This window comes from Prinia subflava, chromosome W, assembly GCF_021018805.1.
Source record: "Prinia subflava isolate CZ2003 ecotype Zambia chromosome W, Cam_Psub_1.2, whole genome shotgun sequence".
NCBI classification, from domain to species: domain Eukaryota; kingdom Metazoa; phylum Chordata; class Aves; order Passeriformes; family Cisticolidae; genus Prinia; species Prinia subflava.
Window position 1 is genome coordinate 6,754,539 of NC_086282.1, and position 23,972 is coordinate 6,778,510.

General features: G+C 44.6%; 1 protein-coding gene and 1 long non-coding RNA gene across 2 annotated transcripts in view; one reads left to right on the top strand and one right to left on the bottom strand.

The window, feature by feature from the left end:
* LOC134563453 (uncharacterized) overlaps positions 1 to 23,972 on the top strand; it is a 468,018-nt gene that overhangs the window by 442,075 nt on the left and 1,971 nt on the right. The window lies entirely within an intron of this gene.
* Positions 1 to 23,972, bottom strand: part of LOC134563452 (glutamate receptor ionotropic, delta-2-like) — an 845,768-nt gene that overhangs the window by 388,171 nt on the left and 433,625 nt on the right. The window contains exon 4 of the mRNA XM_063421373.1: positions 15,431 to 15,636. Coding sequence (XP_063277443.1) covers positions 15,431 to 15,636 — 206 coding nt within the window. The remainder of the gene's footprint in view (positions 1 to 15,430; positions 15,637 to 23,972) is intronic.

Here is a 23,972-nt window from a genome sequence, read left to right on the forward strand (position 1 = left end):
TTGCTTCATGATTAGATCTATTACCTGGTAAAACAATAACTACATCACTACATGAAAAAAACCTGTATTTTTTCAAATAATTACATTTAAAATTAACTGTTATTTTCAACAGGGAAAAAACAATCAAATATAATAAAAAGCATGCCATTTGCTATCAGGAATAATCTCATTTCACAAAATAAATGTTACTTCTCATTCTATTCACAGTAAGAATGAGTAAAAGCATGTTGAAAGTTTGATTACATGAGACAATTTAAATTATATTTGCTCCTTAAACACTCTTTCCTCTTTTTTTCACTTGCCCAGAACATGGCAAGAACCCTTCAGTACTTAATTTATAGGCTTCATTCTATTTTCCCTGTATATTTTACCATTTCATTTATAAAGAGTTTTTTTATTCATGAAAGTAGCATGTAGCTTCTTTTCGTCCAAGGTAATCTTATTTTATTACTGTCCCACATACGCCTGGGATAGAAAAAAGGAAATTTATTTTCAAAATAATGAGTAGTAGATTATACTAATGCTGAAAGCTATGTGATTTTAATTTTCCTTAAAAATAAATATAGAAAAATAAAACAGCACCTATGGAAGTTAGTGCAATAAACATAATACATACACACAGGCCAACATACAGAACTTATTTGCTGCAACTGTCAGACTTGGCAGCAGCTAGTTTTGTTGAATACATCTTTTCAATAATTATAACCCAGTTCTGTCACGCAGATAAGTTTAACTTTTAATAGATTTTTAACAGTAAACATTTCCAATATCTCCAGCATGCTTGAAGTCTGGACATGATGGAGTTCTATGACTTCAAGTTTGTTGCAGAGTGGAACCTTTGAAATAATAAATAGCAAATATTTTCATTTACACAAACCATGCAGTGTAGAGTGAGTTGAAGAGTAGTACTCTCCAACCTGGGAAGTGTCAATGCTCACTGCATTGATGGCTTGAGGTTGTCAAGTTTTAAAAAGCTTTGGTGGCTTATACACTTTGCCAATGCTCTGAAAATTTTGCTAGATAAACTGCTGAATCTTGCTGGCACAGCTAAAAAGTGTGGACACCTCTCTTTGTAAGAGGCCACTAACCCCTGCAACAGAAGCATGAGAAGGGACCTTGCAAGGGGCAGGAAGGTACAAAGTAACATCTGCTGAGATTGCTGGGCTGGTAATCCCTCCTTTGAGGGGAGGCTGGAGGCAGCAGTCTTCAGCACCTACACCAAGGACTTCCAGAACTGTCCTGTCCAAATTCCAGCAAAATCCCTGGCTGATACTAGGGCTCTTTCACACATGGCTTAGTGGATTTTCAGTGTGTGAAGTTTTTCTCTATAAGTAAATGAATGAATTAGATGCATTGTCTCTCCTTTGTAGTCCTGTTATCAGCTCCTGGAGTCATGACACAGAAGTACACATTCACATTTCTGCACTCAAGGGATAAGGTAGCTTCCTTAGCTAAACAGAAAAAAACTGAAAGCAGAGATGCACTGATAGCATTTTGGACCAGTGGAGGACATCTGGCTTGTGTCCTAAAGTATTACTTCCCAAAGTCTTGCTTCTCAAACTTGCTTTGTTATCCCCAGAACCTCTGTTGCCACCTGACTTTCCTGGCCTGATCCTGCTCCTACCCAGGTGCGTCACACAAGACTTTTGAAGCCCTTTGTCCTGGTTTAGGACAAATTAGGGGAAAATCTCCACAACTCCCTCCCCCACCACCGGGTTCGGGAGGAATTTCCTCAGAGGAAAAAGTGGAAAAAACTTGTTTATTAAGAAACAACGAAAAAAAACACTCCCCAACACAAGAAAAACAGTCCGAGATGACAACAAATGTTTTCACCAGTCCAAGAGAGGGTGAGCAGTCTCTGCTGGGGAGGGTGCCAAAGCTTCTTTCAGGTGCAGACTCCGGGGGGTTTTCCCTTGACGTTCCCGAATCAGGGCCCGAAGCAGGTCCGATGTCTTCAGGGAAGGGGAGGAAGGAAAGAAGGGGAAAAACAAAAGCAGAAAAATGGCAAAAAGCAAGCAAAAAAGCAGAAAGCAAGAGAACAAAGCCAGCAAAGCAAGCCTAAGCTAGCAGCAAGCAAGCCAAAAGTAAGCAGCCGGGGGAGGGGCTCGGCTATAGACAAAACAAACTGAGAACATGGGAACAGAAACACACGATTTGGGATACAAAGCATGAAAATGTCCTGTCACCCCAGGACACCCTTGATTTTTGTTGTCATGCTGAGCTGGCAAGGACATCTCATCTAAGGACATCTTATTGGCTTTTATATGGCCCTTATATGGCTTTTCCTCTCTTTCATAATCATTCTGAATCAGAAGACCGTGCAAAAAGAATCCCCACCTCAAAATATAAAGCAAAAAAGTGATACACAGTTCACATCCATCACCAGTGCTTTCAGATAGCATAGCAAATTTTGTGCAAGACAAAAGTAGAATATTTACTAATCACAAAAGTTTCAGCAAGAATACTTTGCTTCACTTGTGGGACCTGGGCAACTATTTGAGAGTAGAGAAGAATTGCACCAGAAAAAAAAAAAAAAAACCTGAACAAGTCACCAGTACATCCCTGGCAAACTATTTTCCCAGATGCTGCCATAAACTCCTCTGTGGAGTGGTGCAAGTCTCTGCTAGCTCCATACCTCTGCACTCCTTAGCCCCAGTAAATTTCACTCTTTGAGAAGAATTTACTTCCTTCTGCTCTTCCATTTCCAGCTCAAAGCAACAAAAGACATTTGGGAATCTGGCTGGCCGCTCACTCTCACTTTACATTAATCCTTTAGCCAGGAAGGAGAAATGCTGTGATACTTGCTCCCAAAGATTCCTGCTGTAATAAATATTGTATAATAATTTGTGTTTTTTGGTGTATATAATATGTGAATATGTTTTGTGAAATAAAATACACAAGCTGGTTGGGCACGAAACCGACTAGTTTCCGGACGGGCAACACCCAGAGGCTGCTATTCCGGGAAAGACAATACCCTGCCGGGAATTGGGAAGCCCACTACTGACACCAGAATAAAGGGTAAATCAAGATTGGAATCAGTCCTCCGGGGGTGGTGGAACTGTGAAGTGCCCAGCCATCGTGGGAGATATGATCAGGAGAACGCCTCTCATTCAGAACTTCACCTCCCATTCATACACCGGAGGAATGAACTTAAAATTCATCTTTCCGTGGGAAAACCCCATTCGGCAGACCGGATGGCAGAAATGAATATGAAGAAACCAACCCAAAGACAAAAGAACTGTGGGGAAATACTCTGCCGCTGCCCAAAAAAACTGTATAAAACAGGGACCCCGAAAAGGGCCAATTTGTGAACAAGGGGAGTTACGGTGCAATAGAGGCAGTAACTGCGGTTCACCCAGGGTTGATCCTGGGAATTGGCACTGTGCTTCTTCTTGCTGGTTCGCCAAAATTTTTGTCCTGTAGTTCTTTATTAATTGTTGTGGTTGAGGGGGAGGTGAATTTTCCAGGAAGTTGTGGGCAAACCAATCAGTGCTCAGGTTTTATGCTGGCACTTGGAGTAGCCACTGGGAGGTTTGGACACGCCTCTGAGGACACAAGGAGTTAAAAGCGAGGCCTCTCAGAGGGACTTCGTCTTTTCTGGCTCTGCTTTCAGGAAAGGAGCACCTTTTCCCTCCTCCCCTACCCAGGCTGGGTGGGAGAGGGGGGCCATGTGGCCAGGCTGAGGTAGGCCCGGGGCCCCGGGGGGAGAGAAAGAGAGAGAACAGGACTGGAGCTGGGCCAGCTCCATCCAGGATGGAGGGGTGGAGAACTTTGGAGGTGCCTCCCGTCCCCGTCCCGTATTGTCCCCCCTCCCCCGCGTCCCCCAAGGAGAGAGACTGCTGCTTCAGAGTTTCAAACATTGGCAGCAGCCAACAGCGAAGAAAGAGCAGGGGGAGGGGAGAGGAGAAGTTCCCGGCTGTGTGTGAGAGGTGCCAAGTCCGGGACCCTGCTGGGAGCCAGGAACTGTTAACCCTTTCTTGGCAGAAGGAAACTTTTTCCCAGACATTGATTCTCATGGCTAGTGGTTTCAGAAGAGAAAGAGAAACAGCCTGGGATGGAGATGATAAAAGAAGATGAAAAGAACCCTAGATGGGCAGATATTGAAGAGGAGTGGCTTCTGAGCTGGACTTTTCTTGCATAATGTTAGCCATAGACTGAACTTGAGTCTCCTTTGAACATAAACTGCATTTGGGTGGATACAGCTGCCTCTGCTTTTGCTACAGTGACTGGCACTTTAAGAGTGGAGCGAACAGAGAAGAGAGAAGGAGGGTGTGGTGGGCCCTCTGCCCTCAGGGAAGACGTGCTCTTGTAACCCTCGACCCCAGGGGAAAGATGGGGAGAGCTTGGCATGCAAGCATCCTTAAAAGAGCCCTATATGCAGCTTTGGCCCATGGACAGTGGTAAGAGCACTGGACATGGAAAGGAGGGTGTCACCCTGGAAGACTTCTCCGGGTGGTGCCACGGGTGACATGGAAATACATAAGGGGTGGACCTGTGTTTTGTGAGGAGCAGTCTGTGGTGCGAGAGAGGCTCCTCTCTCCCTTGCTCAATTGAAGATTAGGGGTTTTTTTGAGTGGTGATTGTTTGATTTCAAACCCAAGGTTTTTGGTCTTTGGAGGGTAACATGCAGGGTGTGGAAATTGGGGGAGGAGAAGAAATGTTCTGGGAAGGTTTCATTTCTGTTTTTGTGTGTGTTTGGTTTTCCTTTCTATTTCTGTTCTTAGGAAATGTAATAAAGTTTTGTTCTCTGTTTTCAAGTTTTGGGCCTGCTCTGCTTTGTTCTTGACCACATCTCACAGTAGCTCATTAAAAAAAACATACACTCATGGGTGCATTACATCTGGCCAGTGCTAACCCATGACATTAATAAAATTTCATTTTATTAATTGAAATTGGCTTGGCATTTATAACAATGTTGGTGCCCAATGTGGGGCCAGTTTTGGGGTATCTGCAGTCCCCCTTTTTCATCCGAGAGGCACCCCTCTAATTTAGCTGCTCGGCGGAACTGGAGATCTCGAGGAACCAATCTGGCCAACAAACCAACTAAAAATTTAAAGCCACAAACGGAAGGGCAGGCATAAAAGCTAGCTTGAGAGGGGCTCTCAGAAACTCAACAAAGACCCAGGAAAGGGGTCTTCAGAACCGCGACAATTTTTTTTCACTCGTAAAACTCTCCGTGCACAAAGAATCCATGCAAGAAAATAGGAACCGTAAGTATTGTGTGGTTGGGTGGTGGTGACCGGGAGTGAGTGTGTGAGTGAGACGTGATATTATCACGGAGTAAGTGGGGACCCCAAGGTCACAGTTCCATTGTTTTGTGAGGGATGTGGTCAGCCACGGGGGAAGCGAGTGCCATTTGTTTGTGTGACTCCCCGAGCCTTGGAGGATCGGGGGGGGAATCGGTCATGAGGGCTAAAAGGGAAGGGTACGTCCATTAGAGTTAAGGGAGTGGTAAACATTCTAGCCCATGACCAGGGAAGGTCCGTTTAATTTTTAGGAATTGGGAGCCCATTGCCAGACAAAACCCCACTGGACGGTCCCCCGCTGGGCTAGTAGTATGACGATACCAAGTCTTGGCTTGGGAATTAGATTACCAAACAGAATATGGTCCAGGAATTTTTTTTGCTAAAGGATGGGATTTTATTTCAGCAAAGTTCAGGAAAACCCCTCAGGAGGAGTTTCCGAGGATGGTGTCCCTGAAATCCCACGGGGAAGCCCCTTGGGATGGCTGTTGGAGTGTTGGCAGGATTGCCCAGAGAGAAGGAGGATATCTAAGGAAAGAATGATTTATTTCTGTATGGAGGTTTGGGGAGGGAAGGGGATCAGAAAACACATGATTTGGCCAGTGTTTGGCACGTTTGAGCAGAGGACTTGTCAGGCTTTGTGCACCTATGTAAGGAACAAGGAGAGAAGGGAATTTGATGAGTACCAATATGCACAGCTGTGGGAGACATTACACACTAGATTATACCCGGTGCGAACAGCGAGGGGAGAAGAATGGGATCCCCTGGATAACCTCCCTCCTTCCTACTCGATACTTGTGCCCCTGCCAGCACAAGCCCCTGCTCCTCCCTCGGGGTCGGCACAAGACCCGACTCAGTCCCCGCAACCAGCCCAGGCTCCCCCGGTGGTGGCGTCGGCACTGCCGCTAGAGAGCCAGGTTTCCCAAGCGGAAGCTCAAACTCCGCTGATGCCCCCTGCACCGTCCCAAACTCTCCCATCCCACGAGGAACCACCTCCAGAGAGGGATTCGGCTCATCTCCCTGGTCCCAGTCAGCACACCCACGCTGACACATCTAAGCCAGACCTTATGCCCCAGTCAGGAGGACAAGACAAAAGGGGAGGAAGGCTAGCGAGGGGGAGAGCGAAACCGAGGAGGATAGTCGTAACTTGTTTCCCTTAAGGGAAGTGCCCACGGCACCCGGTGTTATTGGGTACCTGAATGTGCCCATTAACAGAACGGACAAGAGGGCTTTAAAATGAAAAATGGGGAAATTAATGGATGACCCGCTTGGGGTGGCGGAAAGGATTGATGAGTTCTTAGGAACTAGTATTTATACCTATGAAGATATAATGGCAATTTTGAGGTCACTGTTCAGTCACGAGGAAAAAGAACTAATTAGGCAGGCGGGGTTGAGAGAGTGGTAACCCAGGAATCCCCAAGGTTCTCTGGGAAATGTAAAGTGGCCCAGCCAAAACCCAGAATGGAAGCCTCAGTATGAGGATGGTTGGAGAAGAATGAGAGATTTCAGAAATATAGTAATCCAAGGTATCAGGGAAGCTGTACCCAGGGGTCAGAATATCAGTAAGGCTTTCAACGAATGACAGGGAAAAGATGAGACCCCCTCAGAATGGTTGGACAGGCTGAGGAAGAGCTTACAAATGTACTCTGGAATGGACCAAAATTCCCCAGTAGGAGAGGTACTGCTCAAGACGCAATTCGTAGCCAAATCATGGGAAGATATCAGAAGGAAATTGGAAAAGACAGAGGATTGGAAGGGGAGGAGGCTGCAGGAATTGCTCAGAGAAGCGCAGAAGGTTTATATGTGGAGGGAGGAGATGCAGCACAAGGCACAGGCAAGGCTGCTGGTGGCTGCCATCAGAGAGATGCAGAGGAGTGAACCACTTCCCAAACTGGGGAAAGCTGGACGGCGTAGTGCCAAGAGAGGACAGTCTCCTCCAGGAAGAAGGGATTCGGGGAAGCCCAAGGAGCAGATAAAGTTCTGTTTCTGTGGGAACAAGGGACATATAAGAAATAATTGTTATAAGAGGATTAAAGATGAAAATATATTTAAGGAGGACGCATAAAGCTTTCTTGGGATCTTTTTCCTGGGGTCTCAACCATATAATGAGCCTAAGATAAAATTAAAAATAGGATCCCACAAGGAAGAGGTGTCTTTTCTGGTGGACACGGGAGCAGAGCGCTCCACAGTCCAGAAATTGCCTAGAGGCTGTGTTAAAAGCTGTGACACTATGATGGTGATAGGGTCTAAGAGAGAGCCTTTCAGAGTACCAGTTACTAAAAATGCGATTACCGAATCAGAAAAAAAACTGTGTGTGGGGAGTGTGATGTTGGTAGAGGAAGCTGATTATAATTTGCTTGGAAGAGATCTAATAGTGGCTTTAGGGATAAACCTAATAGTCAAGACACTAAACATAGTAGTGAGTCTATACAGATTGACCGAAGAGTATGACAAAAAGGTTAACCCTGCTGTATGGCATACCCCGGGGAAAGGGGGAAAAATAGAGATGAGTCCCATCTCCATAGAATTCCAAAGGCCCAAAGAACCAATTAGGGTAAAACAGTATCCCATCTCCATGGAAGGGAGGAAGGGACTGAAATGAGTAACGGAGGATTTAGTAAGGCGGGGGATCCTAAAACCATGTCTGTCCAGGCACAACACCCCCATCCTGTCAGTACAAAAGCCAGACGGGAGTTTCAGACTGGTCCAGGACCTAAGGGCTGTAAATCTCAGAACAAAAACTAGCTTCCCCGTAGTGGCCAATCCTTACACCCTATTGAATCAGATCTCCCCAGAGGATGTATGGTACAGTGTGATAGATTTGAAGGGCGCTTTCTGGATGTGCCCCCTAGCTGAAGATAGTCTGGATTTCTTTGTGTTTCAGTGGGAGGACCCCAACACTAATAGGAAACAGCAATTTAGGTGGACATCTCTGCCCCAAGGCTTCACGGATTCCCCGAACTTGTTTGGTCAGGCCTTAGGGCAATTGCTAAGCCAGTTTGTCCCAACGGAGGGAACAAAACTCCTGCAATACGTAGATGACTTGTTAATTGCCAGACCCCGGGAGGAGGAGGTGAAGAATAGTACCATAGAATTGTTGAATTTCCTGGGGGAGAAGGGATTAAAGGTGGCCAAGTCTAAATAACAGTTTGCAGAGCAGGAGGTGAAGTACTTGGGACACTGGCTGACAAAAAAGAAAAAGAAACTAGACCCGGATCGAATATCGAGAATTGGGGCATTACCATCCAAGCGGGAAGTCAGGCAACTACTCGGACTTTTAGGGTATTGCCGACAATGGACTGAGAGCTATACTGAGAAAGTGAAGTTTCTATATGAGAAACTTACCACAGATAGAGTAAAATGTACTGAGCAAGAGGAAAAAAGTTTTGAAGAGTTAAAAGGGACCTTTGTGACCGCCTCAGTGTTGAGTCTCCCAGACATAAAGTTGCAGTTTCAGCTGTTTGTGGACGTCAGTAACCACAGAGCGTATGGAGTATTAACACAGGACTGGGCAGGGATCAGAAAACCAGTGGGATATGCCTCAAAACTTTTAGACCCCATGAGCTGAGGGTGGCCAACATGCCTACAGGCAGTAATAGCGGTGGCTTTAGTAGTTGAAGAAGCCAAAAGGGTTACTTTTGGGGCCCCGCTAGTGGTATATACACCCCATAATACTAGGAGTATCCTACAGGAGAAAGCAGATAAATGGCTCACGGACTCGACTATTAAAATATGAGGCAATTCTAATACATTCCCCTGAGCTAGAGCTACGAACTGCAGCAGCTCGGAACCCCGCCCAGTTACTGTTTGGAGACAAATCAGAGGAGTGTATTCACAACTGCTCTGAGGTGGTAGAACTGAAAAACTAAAATTAGACCAGACTAAGAAGAAGAGAAGCTTGGAGAGGGTGAGAAGTGGTTTGTAGATGGGTCTGCAAAGGTAGTAGAAGGAAGAAGGAAAACAGGATATGCTATCATAGATGGAAAATCAGGGAAAGTAATTGAATCAGGGCCATTGAACGCTTGCTGGTCAGCACAGGCTTGCGAGCTTTATGCCGTTCTGCAAGCACTGAAGAGGTTAAAGAGGAAGCAGGGGACGGTCTTCACAGACTCCAAATACGCCTTCGGGTTAGTCCATACCTTTGGAAAAATCTGGGAGGAAAGGGGGCTAGTCAGTACTCGTGGGAAGGGACTGGTTCACCAGGAGTTAATAAAACAAATTTTAAAAGCTGTGAGAGGGCCCGAGGCCATTGCAGTTGTGCACGTGAAAGGGCATCAGGTGGGGATACAATTCAGGACTCGGGGAAACAATCTCACAGACCAGGAAGAAAAAAGGGGGGCCCTCTTAACCATAAGCACCCCGGATATAAGGGAAGGAAACCCCAAAGAGTACCCATCCCGACTGTCCCCTCAAGAAATAGAGGATTACAAAAAGCTGGAAGCTAGGTGGGAGGAAGGAAAGTGGAAATTGCCAGATGGCAGGGAATTAATATCGAAAGAGAATACTAGAAAAATCGTAAGAAGACTACACCTACTAACCCACTGGGGAGCTCAGGCATTGGCCGAGCATTTCTTAAAGTTCTTTGGGTGTAAGGGAATTTATGAATTGGCTAAGCAGGAGTTGCTGGGTTGTATGGTATGCCAAAAGATAAATGAGGCAAAGTTGAGACAAAACCCCTTAGGAGGGCGACCTCTGGCATACCGCCCATTTGGGAGGGTTCAAATAGACTACACTGAACTCCCTAGGGTGGGAAGATGTAAGTTTTTATTAGTAATAGTAGACCAGCTGACCCATTGGGTCAAGGCTTTCCCGAGTCCCCGAGCAACAGCTCGAACCGTAGCGAGGATTTTATTAGAAGAGATCATCCCCCGCTACGGTATCATAGATCACATTGACTCGGATCAGAGGACACATTTCACATCAAAAATCATCAAACAATCAGCCAACACCCTAGGGATCTGCTGGGACTACCATACCCCGTGGCACCTACAAAGTTCAGGGAGGGTTGAGAGGATGAACCAAACCCTCAAAGCCCAATTATCTAAATTAATGTTAGAAACTAAAATGTCCTGGGTAAAGTACCTGCTTCTAGCTTTGTTAAACATAAGGACCATGCCCAATTCAGAGAGTGGGCTCTCCACCGTTCAGTTATTATATGGGATGCCATACAAGCATGGGATGCCTGTGGGGAACCCTAGATTAGAGGACACCCATATTCAGCCAAACCTGATAGCAATTAACCAGAATTTACAGGAATTGAGGAGAAAAGAAATCATCATGCATAGCACCCTCTTGGGGTTTGCCATTCACAGGATATAACCTGGAGACAAAGTACTGGTTAATAGGTGCAAAGAGGTATCGTTAACCCCTCATTGGGAGGGTCCTTTTCTTGTTCTTCTGACCACAGATACAGCAGTGAGGACATCCAAGAAGGGGTGGACCCTCGCCTCCAGGGTCAAGAAGGTAGAAGTACCAGAAGAAAGGCCAGAGTGGAGAGTTACCTCCTCCCCCGGAGACCTGAAGATCAAGCTTCACCGAGGCGGCAGATGACAGAAGGAACCTTGATTTGCTGCTCAGAATCGGGGTGTCCCTGCAATCCTTATATCCACTTCAAGTGTGAATATTGCCAGGGGATTTGGGTGGTTCATTGTAAGTGGGGGTGGAGGCCATCGGGATTGTGTCGAAAGTGCTTTGAGGAAGAGCAAGTCCTGACCGTGCGATTCTTAGAAAACGCCACTCGCCTGGGGCTGCTAGAATCAGATTCGTCAGGGTGGTATTCATTATACCAAAGCGGGCTAAGGGGAAAACTGAATTCAAAAGCACAGGTTTTGGCTACCAAGTGCAGGAGGACTAATAAGGCGCCTTGTATAGCAGAGCCAGTGGGGCGCTTTTAAAAGGAGATATGTGGCTCGGACCACACAAAGGATGTGGGAAGAGAACCCCTGCTGCCTGGAAGATGGTCTACCATGCCACTGGCAGCAACACAATGGGCCATGGCATAGGCAGAGGGGTGTACCTTTGGATTACCCTAGTGGTCCTGAGCAAAGCCGTGTGCCTGATAATGGGCCAGCTCAGTGAGACAAGGCTTAGCCTGAGGCCTGCCACCGTGAACAAACCCGAAACCTAAGCTCTGTCTATTCAAGAAATGGTAGGTAAGCTGTCCCTTTAAAGGCACTCGGGGCCTGGGGTTTACGTCAGCTAAAAATCAAGCAAGCGAACAGGTGCTGCCTAAGGATCGCCGGTCAGATTTGCTACCTCCATGGAAGGACAATTCCCAGGATGAGGTGTGTGAGAAGGATTTCTTAAGAAAGGTAGATGACAGATTGAAATTATTACAATCTTATGATCCTGCAGTCTGGGCCAGGGAGGAAAGAGGGAAGTGTGAATCCTTGACACACATACATAAGGAGCTCATAAGACTGAGGATAGCCATAGAAGTAATAGGAAACTATAGTATGGAAATCCTAATAGACAAAAATCAGCCAGAAATCGGGGACCTCATAAAGAAACAACTAGCAATAGTCAGTTATATTCTAGCCGAGGGGAAAGAAAAAAATGAATGTCAAGGGGAACAAATACCAATCCGAAAGGAAGGTATACTTCCAAATGATTCGTGGTGGGGGTGGATACTTGAAAAAGGAAAAGAAGGGGGGCTGGTCTGACTCTTTGTACTAGGATCTATAATGGGAGTCTTAACTGTCCCACAGCTGGTACTCAAGTGTGTGAGTTTTTTATGTTGGATAGCACATGGAGTACAAGGACTGAAATTAATGGTTTTAAAAAGGAAACAGGAAAATAGAGCTGCACAAGCATTGGCAAGGTTCGAGGCTCAAGCACGAACAGAAAGAAGTATTAATACCTCTAGATGGGAATATCTTTGGGAATAAAAACACCAATTTTATGATGAAATTAGAAAGAGGGGAATTGTAATAAATATTGTATAATAATTCATGTTTTTTGGTGTATATATAATGTGAAAATGTTTTGTGAAATAAAATACACAAGCTGGTTGGGCACGAAACCAACTAGTTTCAGGACAGGCAATACCCAGAGGCTGCTATTCCGGGAAAGACAATACCCTGCCGGGAATTGGGAAGCCCACTACTGACACCAGAATAAAGGGTAAATCAAGATTGGAATCAGTCCTCCGGGGGTGGTGGAACTGTGAAGTGCCCAGCCATCGCGGGAGATATGATCAGGAGAACGCCTCTCATTCAGAACTTCACCTCCCATTCATACACCGGAGGAATGAACTTAAAATTCATCTTTCCGTGGGAAAACCCCATTCGGCAGACCAGACGGCAGAAATGAATATGAAGAAACCAACCCAAAGACAAAAGAACTGTGGGGAAATCCTCTGCCGCTGCCCAAAAAAACTGTATAAAACAGGGACCCCAAAAAGGGCCAATTCATGAACAAGGGGAGTTACGGTGCAATAAAGGCAGCAACTAAGGTTCACCCATTGTTGATCCCGGACATCGGCACTGTGCTTCTGCTTGCTGGTTCACCCAAATTTTTGTCCTGTAATTCTTTAATTAATAAAATTTCATTTTATTAATTGGAATTGGCTTGGCATTTATAACACTGCCTTTTCATGCTGTATGGAGGGCAAATGAATTTACTTCCTAATCTCCATTTTGTTAAGTTTATTAAGTAGATCTCATCTCTGCAAGCTCTAGAGATAGAAGAGGTGAAGAGAAAGAAGCACCTTACATAAAAAAGCAATACTGCTTTACAAAAAAAAAGAAGAAAGAAAGAAAAATATTTCAAACTCAGAATTTCAAAGAGTCTGAACAAAGATAAATTCTCCCCAAGCAAACTCCAGTTTACAGACGGCTTATTTACACAGGCCAGTGTCTGACTATTTACCCTGGAATAGTTGTTACTTGCATAGTAATCAAGACCACGCTTGCTACAGCTGTTGCAAAGTGAATGAACTCTTTTCTCAGCTAAAGAATGACAGGATTCAGCCAGAGCAGTCATCTAAGAAGGGACCAAGCAGCAGAGATTATGTGATGTCTGGGGAGAGAAGCAGACAGCTGAATCCAGCAAGGCAGCCAAAAGCTTCTAATGGGCAGAAAAAACCCCAAGGGCTTTTCTGCATATGCAGTTTTTTCTTACTATTTTCATAATGTTTACATGCTAAATCCACTAGATTATGCTGAATTTCCCAGCTAAACTGATCATGCACAAGACACAGGCTTTGGAATCAGCATGACCATTAAATAGTTTAGGAATATCTTTGCCCGTTAGCAGTCCATAATGCTTTATAATTTCTTTCCCCCTACAGTACAGCTGCTTGTTTGACTCAAAATAAATGTTTTTAATATCCATTGGTTAAGTACCCACTGCAAACTTCTTCTTGTGCAAATATTTTGTGTTTGAGCTCACTTGTTTAGTTCATTTCCTGTCACCAACACAAATAAGCTATGGCAATAATCACACTTCTATTTGAGTAACTCTTCCTATTAAGAGGCTCCTGCTGTCAGTTTTACCAGTCACATATCATACTCCAAGTGAATGGTGCTATCCTGGCAAAAACCTACAATACTGAGCTGATCTAAGAGTCTCTCTGAACCACACTAGCAGGAGAAGTTAATGACCTTCCCTGGTAGACTTACAGATTCCAGAAATGGAGAAACTTGGGGAGTTTTTCAGGAACTTTTTGGTGTTTAGTATAAAAATTTTTGGTGGGAGGGGGATTGAGGATTTGGTTTAGTTGTGTTTTTTATGGGTCTTTTGATTTTTGGAGTCTTGAGTGGCCAGTGCCAAAGTAAGAACTCTAAAGTAATTTTTTTACTTTCTTGGCAACACATACATGACAACTTTAAAAGATTATAACAACTTTGTTACTATGCCCAAGTGTTTAAAAATAAATGATAAAATGTATCTTTTTTTTTTTTAAAGAGCATTTCTCTGTAAGACCAATACAGGAGTTTTGTTTTGCTGAGTTATAGTAGGTAGAGCCCCCAACCATGCTTCTTTCAAGTTGCAATGTGACATATCTCATAATGCCTCTTACCAAAAAATAAAACACTTGTGACTTGGGTGATGAAAACTGCAGAACAACCTAAACATGCCCACAATTTGTTTAAACCTTATGAACCACTACATTCATTTAGATAGAGCAGCAGACCCCCATTACTCAGAATTAGCAAGCTTGAAATGTGTAACGAGGACAGTGAAATACCCAGCAAAACAAACCAAGGGCAGACAAAATTTTGAAAAAGAAACCAAGAAACCTGAATTCTAGCTAATTTTCTTAAAAGGCATTCACTTGAGACTGGATATGCAGTTGTTTTTATGCAGAAGTAGGTTTTAAGCTTGAATTTCTCAAGACCAAGGTAATAGCAAAATATAGAAGAAAAGTAATGCAAGTTAGAAACAGATCCAAAGAGAAATTATTGAAGAGAGAAAGTGTGTTTCTATGAAACAAACCAGAGATTTTTAAGCTTTGGTTGATGATAAAGAATATACATGCATGAAAAATCACATTTGAAACAGCACAGTGCCATGTAAAAAGAACCATGCCACTCATTTACAAAGATTGTACAACTCATAGTCAAATGCAATACGCAGGTCTTCTGTCTCTAAATCCCTAAGAACCTTTGGAAAATCTGGTCCATATTGCTTGAAAACATGACTTTATTCTATCATCTCAAATTCTTCCTGCAAATCAAATCTTTCATATATTCCATTACCTTACTACTACTCAGTGGCACATAAGAGAACATTATCAACATAATTTTATGTAAAAAAAATTAAGTAAACACATTTTATCCACAAATACATATTATATATCATATTATATATATTTCTCTTAATAATAATAAAAAAAGTTTCAGTCATAAATATTTCAGTGGTGAGGGTCACAGTGGCAATACAGTACCTTTGAGCTTCAAACAAGCCTGAGGGGTAATTCTTCTGCATATTTCCTAAATGCTTTGGCTCATGCAGGATGTGGTTTTACTTGTTCTCTATTTAAATGTACACGCACATTTAGGAACATGAATGAACACCCTTGCATGCTGATCTTTGAATAGAGAATATTTAAAATTTTACTTGGGGGGGGGCTTACCTGGGTTTTTTTTATTACCTTTATGAAGTCAAAGAAATTCAATCTTTTGAAAGACCACTGTTGTCTTGGTCAGCAAAACAAGAAGATAAGCTCTCATTAAAATACATACCTCTGTCAGGAATGATTTGGCTGTGGAAGGGTTCATTATGAGAACGGCCCGTCTCAGGGTATCCCGGTAGCGGTTCAGTTCTTCTATTCTCATAGTGGCAAAGAGCCCCGTGATCATTTTACTGATGTTGTTTTCTACTTTCTGTAAGGCTACATCCATTCCCTGTTGAGATACTTTGTCTAAAAATTCTTGTATTCCACGGATATCTAGAAAAATCAGAAGGCGAAAAAGATGTTAATTGCTAAGTGGAAAAAAAGACACAAGTAACTGTTCGATTTATCTGACAGAAACATTTTGTCAGGTAGGTCCCTACAGGCTTTCCCTTAATATTCACTAAACCTCTTCCTGAGCTATGCTCACTGCATTCCTTAAAGTACTAAAATAGGAGAAAGAATGGCCACACAACAACTACTGTCCAAAACAGACATTAGAAAACAAACCTACAAACACTTCTAGCAATTTTCATAATTTGGCCATGCAACCATCACACTTTGTCCTAATCTTTCTTAAAGGACTTTCACACTAAAATCCAAATAGAGCAGTGAGGCCATGGTGACCATCACACACAATTCTTCCTTCAAGCAAGGGTTGTCAGAGGGCAACTAAGGAGGAGAAAGGCAGGAAGCAGATTGTTTTCTTTCATGAAACTCAAAACTATGTTATCCATGCTATGTAGCTTGATGTACCTAAGTGAAGCTTGGGCTGTTCACTCATCACAAAGTCTTGATGTTGTTCTAAACTTTACAACTATTTATCTGCTTCAAAAACAAAACAAAAGCTAGGTGTACAGTTGTTGCAATGATACTGCCTACTCTCATCTGATACCACTGGCTGAGTTTAGTAAATTTTCCCCAGCAAACTGCTCCTTTAAAGCTTTCTGGCTCATTCTGGGTAAACCCTTCTTTAAGAATGACTTAGAAAGAAAGACTTGATCAGCAAAATGTTGTCTGAATTTATTATCTGTCTTGTAATATATTCATAGTCTACCAAATTGAAATGTCTGGGTACTCTTTACATTGTTATGACTGTGGCCCAAGCCTTTGGAGGGGCTTTTTCCAGTACTGAATTCCACAAGCGTGCTTGACTTTTTCTTTCCCTTTGCTCTTTTGAATGATTTTAACTAAAACCCCAAACTTCATGCATAAAAATTGAAATCATTTAATGACTTCACAAGTCAGATAAGGGCCTTCTGGACCTGAGGAAAATCCCTTCAGCCTCACTGAGTCCTCACTATCTGACTCCTAGTCACCACTGCAGATCCTGAATCTGTTTTCAGGAGCTAGGCCTCCAGTTCCCTAACATGACTCTTCCCTCCAGCAGTCACTCTGACCTGCTGTCCCAGAGGACACTCAGACTTCCTTCCTTCCCTACTGGCATGCAAGCCTCCCACACACCCAACTGCTCTCAGTCAGGGGAAAAAGAAACAGCCCTAGAGTCAACACATCAGACCCTAGCTGAAACACACACTATGGGAAAGGGAAAAGAGAAAAAAGAAAGGAAATCAGTAACCCCACCCACATAGGAATTTCTGAAAAGACATTTCTTCAAAAAGTAAAGGTTCCTCAGGTTTAGGAGGGCATTTGTGGGTAAAATCACCAGAAAGTAGTTCTCCCATTAGAATAGTGAATCTGGTCTCTCCTAGATGCACAGACTTAGATCCAGTCTCTGAGGGACTGCAGTTCCTTCTTTGCTTGTCTCAATCACTCATTTTCCAGGGGAATGGTCAGACCTGGAGCTACAGGCTTATTATGTGTCTGCATGAGACACCTTATAGTTGAGAAAGCTTCCAATTAGACATTCTCAACAGCTTGGCTACTCAGATCTTTCATCCTGACCTACTGACTTCCCCTGCTCCCTGTTCTTCTTATAGGGGGTGCCACAAACAATAGTATTTGAAAAACAAAGTTCAGTCTGCACAGAAGAAAAAATGTTCTGCCTGCGTCACCAGCAAAGATCAACTAACTAGAGAGTATTACAGACAGCTGTCCTCCTCCAGCATCAGTTTACTGAGATGCTTCAAATTATGAAGAAATAGCCATACAATAGCTTAAAATCAAACAGCACACAAGAATAATTCTGTCGGAGTCCATGTTTCCATGGATCCTCCACAGAGAGTGAAAAGTACAGAGATAGAATTAAAGCCTTTAGAAAAATTAGAATGTATAAAAGCTTTAAATGCACAAAGTAGAAATCTAACCCTTAGCTTTAAGCTTTGCATGCCCTAAGTCCTAGTTCAGTGTAGAAGGACACAGCTTCAGGCCTAGTGATAGAGTACAGACATAACAAAAATAGAGTAAGGTACTGTTTATAATTTTTAGTATGAGTTTTATGTACAACAAGGTAGAACCTTATGCTAGTAAGATAGAAGTTTTTTACAATAACAAGATAGAACTTGAAGCTAGCAAGATAGTGTTTTGCGTTAATAGATATGTTATGTGCGTAGGTTCTGATACTGTTTTTCGTAGTTTTACGAACTTTAGAATTGTACCTAGATTAGTTAGTGTGTAGATAAAAAATATGAATATGCATTTTGCAATTTTAGATAAAAAGCCTCAGGGTTAGAGGTAGAAGTATTGATTGATTGATCAATTCGATCTATCGATCCAACCTCCACTCTCTGCAACCTGAGGAACGATCCTTGACAGGGAGCCAAGACGGGATTGTAAGGTATTATACATCGCGGTCCCCGCTCCAAGGGACCTGGGCCCCGGGGTCCCCCCTTTTCCCCCTGCAGCACTTGCCACCGGTGCGCTGGTTGAGACAGTCGGGGACTCTGTGTGGGGAGGGATCCCGGGGCCCCACTGCCCTCGCGATTCCCCGGACGGGAACCCTGCGCAGCTCGGACCCTCCATCTGCCCTCGCGGTCCCCCGGACGGGAACCTTGCGCGGCTCGGGCCCCCATTGCCCTCGGGAACCCTGCGTGGCCCGGAGCCCCACTGCCCTCGCGATCCCGCGGACGGGAACCCTGCACGGCTCAGACCCTCCATCTGCCCTCGCGGTCCCCCGGACGAGAACCCTGTTTGGCTCGGGCCCCCATTGCCCTCGGGAACCCTGCGTGGCCCGGGGCCCCACTGCCCTCGCGATCCCCCGGACGGGAGCTCTGTGCAGTTCGAGATTTCCCGTTGCGTCCGCGTCCCTGTGGCCGAGGGCTCTGTGTGAGTTTGGAATTTCGGGGTCCCTTTTGTTACTACGATCCCTGTAGCTGAGATTCCTGTCTGAAACTTGTGATCGATTCCTCTCTGTTAGTGTGATCCCAGCGATTGAAAATACAGACAGTAATAAGAAGTTGCTTTACCCTGAGGCTATGAATTATATGTTCTGTCTATAGTTCTATTAGAGCTCTGTTTGTTAAGAATCTTATGCTTTGTTCGCTGTCTCATTTGAGTTGTATGTGTTAAGATTTCTATGCTTTAGTTATTGTCTTGTTCAGACTTTCTTTGCCTAAGTTTGTAACTAGTTGTAGAATAAAGCCGCTCTTAGAACTCTCTGCCTTCAGATATGTGCTTTTGTATAAATAAACTACTTTATTTAGAAATCAAGATGTAGTAAGATCTTTGGAGACTTTATACCCGTACCCAGCCTAGGCATAATTCAACAGGGTTAGTCCTGGAAATCCGTCACAATCAGCAAGCTGGGTCTCCTGTATAGAGCTCCAAAATACCATGAACTGGAAAGAAATGGTATTTTAGGCATTTAGGCTATTTCAGACATTCATCACCAAAACCTCACTCTCCAGACACTGCCAAAATATCAGTATTACTAAACACTTATAGGATAGTTTAACCATGAATAAAATATATGCATGCCCTAAAAATAAAGTTCCATAAGAGAATCAGATACTAATTACAGCTTCTATTTAATATCTAAATCAAGAAAATTAGATTCAATCTAATCAGAGATGTTAGAAATTTCTGTCACTTTAAATACCAACAACATTATTTGAAGTGCTACAAATATGTCTAGTTTTATGCAAATGATAACTTTTTTCTACTTTAACCCCTTCATTCTAAAGTTCCTGAGGCTCACACACTCAGAGGATTACTCAGGATCCAAACTAATTAAATCATATAATAGGTAAAGCTGACAAGTTGAAGTCAAAATCACTGAAGCACAAGGAACACATGTAGATGGGATCTAAATATGCTATCAAAATATCAGGAAGAAAATTTACTTAGGCTATGAAGGCCTTTTTAAAGACTTAAATTCTATCCCATAAATCCATGTATTTTCTGACACCAGAACAGGGTGAGCAGGAACCACCAAAGTTTCATTGGTCCTTTTTTAAAACAAGAACATAATTTCACTTGACCTGAATTAATAAAAACACTGGAGTTATTGACTGATATTCTGTATAATCTGTGTTGACCCAGAAGCCAGATTACAGGATCAAATGGTTTTCTTTGCCATGAAGATCTGCATATAAACGATGAAACAATTATATTGAATCTTCACTAAATGATGGGACAAAAGAGATCCAGTATTGTTCTCTACATTTATTAGGTGATCGTGTCAACTGTATTGCATCTGTGTGATATGCTATTAGGAAAACGCCACCATTCTAATGGAAAATGTATCAAACCAGGATTATTACTTCTTTATTACTTCTATCTTTATTACACAGAGACATGGGCAGGAAATAAATACAGACTGGTTATACCTCAGCTTACCCAGCAGCAGACGAGGTATTGGTGGTGCTCATCTGCTGCTGTGAAACAGCAGAAAGCACATAAAAACACCCTGAAATTTAAATGCTATTTCAATCACGATGGTACTTCCAATATTTCAGCAGCAAGTCACTAGCAATGATCATATTCAAAGTGTATGCCAAAGAACAGATGCTGCCTCTGAATGGACAGCATTATCTTTCCTGCGTGGATTGTCTGAAAGTGGCACATATCCACACTGAACTGTGGAATCATCTTTCTAATAAACTCCTCCTGCAGAAAAATCTGGCAAGCAACCTGTGGCACAGATGGCTTTGCTGAGGACACACAAGACTGTTCATGTCTGGAACACAGGTGTTTCTTGCCCTGAATGTGTTAGCCAACCAACCTGTTGCCCAGCCAGAAGTCACATTTCTACTTTCTATTTAAATCTGATAAGTCACAGTCATTGCCAGAAATTCAGAAGAGTTTCCCCATTATCACCAGTATTAATTATCCTCCCTAGTGATCAAAGCCAAAGTTAGCAAGTAGAGACAGATCAATGATAAAGCCAAAGTTGCTATCTCCTCTCCCAGCTCAATGCCACTATTATTTAGTATTACATTTCCTGTTTTTTTACTGGGCAGCCATCACTTCCAGTCTACACATGGGTGCACAAGAACAGAGTACCCCTCTGTAGTCAGCATCACCTATAGGGTTAAACCAGGCTGGAAACTTAAAAGAGGCATTACCAAACGTTCTCCTAATAACCAAAACTGTGCTCAATTTAAGAGACTGTGAAGTTGGCTTGGAAATGCTAATAAAGCAAGCAAGCAAGCAAAATTTATCAGGGCCTCTGTTGGAAATGTCCTTCCCTGGCATATCTAACCATGCCACAAGGCAAAGGTCTACAGAGAGGTCTTATGATCTGCACTGGTGGTGCGCAGCAGGTCTGACACTGGGCACAGCAGCCTGGCTGCAGCCACAGCACATGCAGAGCATCCTGCAGAGGAGAGCTCAAGGCTCAGAGCCTCTGAAGCTCTGCAGACCTGGCTGATATGTTCAAGTGCAGGTACTTGGTATAACACTGCTCCAGTTGAGATCTGAATTCAAGTGACAGCTTCACCAAACTTGTCATTACTGTGTCAGCTACCTGTCTTAGGTCAGATTCTGACCTAAGAAAGAATTTAGGAAATGAAGCATAAACTCACACACCTTCTTCTCACTGAGCAATCTTCTTGATACTGAAGAGAGCACAAGAAACACATGAATATCTTAAATACATAGCATGCTCAGAGAAAAGTGCCTTTCACAGACTATGAGTCTAAATCTTAAATGACCAGTCTGGCAGGAACACTCATACCTCACCTAACATAAACCATAAGAACCATTTAATGGAAAAGCTCAGGCACATTGTATGACTTGTGGGGCTGTTCAGAGCAGGGCAAAGACTGGGACTTTAATGAGCCTGTGAGTCCCTTTTAACTCAGAACATTCTATGATTCTTGCACAAGGTTTTTTTAGCAATGGGAGAAGATCTCATCTCACTTTTTTGTTCTCTCTGGCTCCCCATAACTTTCCTTTGCCATCTGTGTTTTATACAGAGGGAGCAAGTCCCCTAATCCATCTTGGAGCAAGCCAAATAATCAGGGCATCCTAGAACAAAATATGCTGGTTTTCAGGCATCTCATACAGGAATACTAGGATGCATATGCAGAGAAGATTTTATAAGCTGAATAAAATGAACAGCAAATAATAAATAACTCATAAGCTAAGTACCTCTTGCATCCTTATTAAGAAGAAACATCTACAAGTACATGCAACGTTCATAAAAAATTTTTCAGATCACACTATTATCAGGAGATGAGAAAGATGGCACTATTCACTAATGGTAATAAATTAATCCATCCACCTGTATCATTGTGTTCCACCTAAATTATAAGGCACTCACTGTGCACTTTGGTTATCTCAAGCCTAGCTCACAGACATTAGCTCATGCTCCCTCTGATGGCATTTCAGATCTGAGAACATTCTCCTCAGAGTATCTGGCTGATAAATACCAAACGATTCAGCTGCAGTGGTAAAGGTGAATGTGCCTGTCATAAATATTCATTGGCTGATTTGCACAAAAGACCACTTTATTTGTACAGATGATGAGTGTTGCCATGAATTTTCCTGGTTTGCTAAGCGTTCATATTAAAGGAGAAACGTGCAGTTTCTCACGCTGGTGAATTGTAAACACAGGACCATGTTTTGTAAATATTGGCAATGTTATGAATACTTTCTCCAAGACAAGGGGAGGTTGAATGACAGCCTCCTGGACCAATGTGACAGGAGAGGTGGCAATACCCTTCTCCAATCCATGGTCACCTTGCCACAGGTATATAATGGAAAAATAAACTAAGGGCAGGTCTTCTGCCCTGCTGCTGTTGTTGCACCCAGATCTCTGTCCCCAGTCTGTGTTCCTGGTTGGGCCTCCACGGTGATAACTGGCGCCTATACGTGGTCAAGTTGCAAGCTAGTGAGGAAAGAAAAAAGAAAAAAAAAAAATCTGCCTTCTACAGCTGCAAAAAGAAGAAACCCACGATGTTCTCAGAGGAGCGATTGATGATGGAACTGCTCCACTCCTTTTTGTTGTCCTGTGACGCTGACTTGACCAGGAAACACGTGAGAGAACTATTTAGCTGGGGAAAGAAACTTGGAATTTTTTATAGTGCTGAAAAAGCACTCTCAATCGACCCATGGAAAACCTTGGGGGAAAAACTTTTTTTATCCGTTCTGAACGGAAATATGAGAGCTAGCGCTCTCCTAGGGATCTGGGGAACAGTCTTCCCACTTCTAAAAGAGGCTGGAGAGGACTTTGAAGTTGATTCTGGGTTTTCGACACAGAGCAGAAGCTCCCCTGCGAGCTCCGTCGCTTCTGACGAGGATTGTTCTGATGCAGGGTTAGAGCCGATGCAGGAGACCCCCACCCCCATGTCGGGGGTTGGGCGCGCCCAGCGGGGTTTTTGGAAGGGCGGGGAAGCCTTTTTCGGTCCGCTCCCCGCGCGGTTTGCCGGGCGGGGAGCTGGGGTGCCGAGGGGGCGGAGCGCTCGGCCTCGGGTCCCACGCCGAGCGCGGGGGATCGCCCGCGCCGCCCCGGGCCGCCGTGCCGCGACGACCCCCCCGCTGCCCGCCACCGCTGCGGGGTCCGCCCTGCAGCTGCCGCGCGGAGCCGCGCCGCCTCGGGCCCCCTGCGGGGAGCCGGGGGGGCCGCCGTGCGCCGCCTCCCCGGCCCGCCCCGCCCCGCCGCGACCTGCTCCGCGAAGGATTCGGCAGGCGAGAGCGGCGGGGACGGCCCCTCCTTGCCCCGTCCCCCCGCCGCGCCAAATGCTGTGCGCGGGGTCGCCGCCGCCGGCGGTCCGTGCGGTGCCCGCAGCGGAGCCGCCGCCGCCGCCCGCCGCGCCGCGCCCCGCCCCGGTCCGGCGCCGCGGGGGGAGGGCTGGGCGCAACGCTGCCCGCTGCTGCGGGGCCCCCCGCGATGGACAGCCCCCCCGCGCCGCCGCGCGGCCCCGCCGCATGCCCCCTCCGTTCAGAGGGGACGGGGCCGAGCGCTGGAGCCGCAGAGCTGCTGCCGGCTCTGGCCCCGGCCACCGACCCATCGGCTGATGGAACAGGAGCTGAAGGCTGTGGCCGGTCGGCCACGCCTCCCTGCCCAGCGCGACAATCGCCCCCCCGCTCAGAGAGGAGTCTGAGCGAGCCACTGTCCCCCGCCCACCCCCCCTACGGGGCCGGGTCGGCTGTGGGAGATGATAACGGGGCAAAAGCGTTGTCTGATGTGCACGCTTTCCCTGTCGTGAAATCGGATGAGGCTTTTAGTTCTGCATCCCAGGTGAACCAGGCTGCTGACCTAAGAGAGC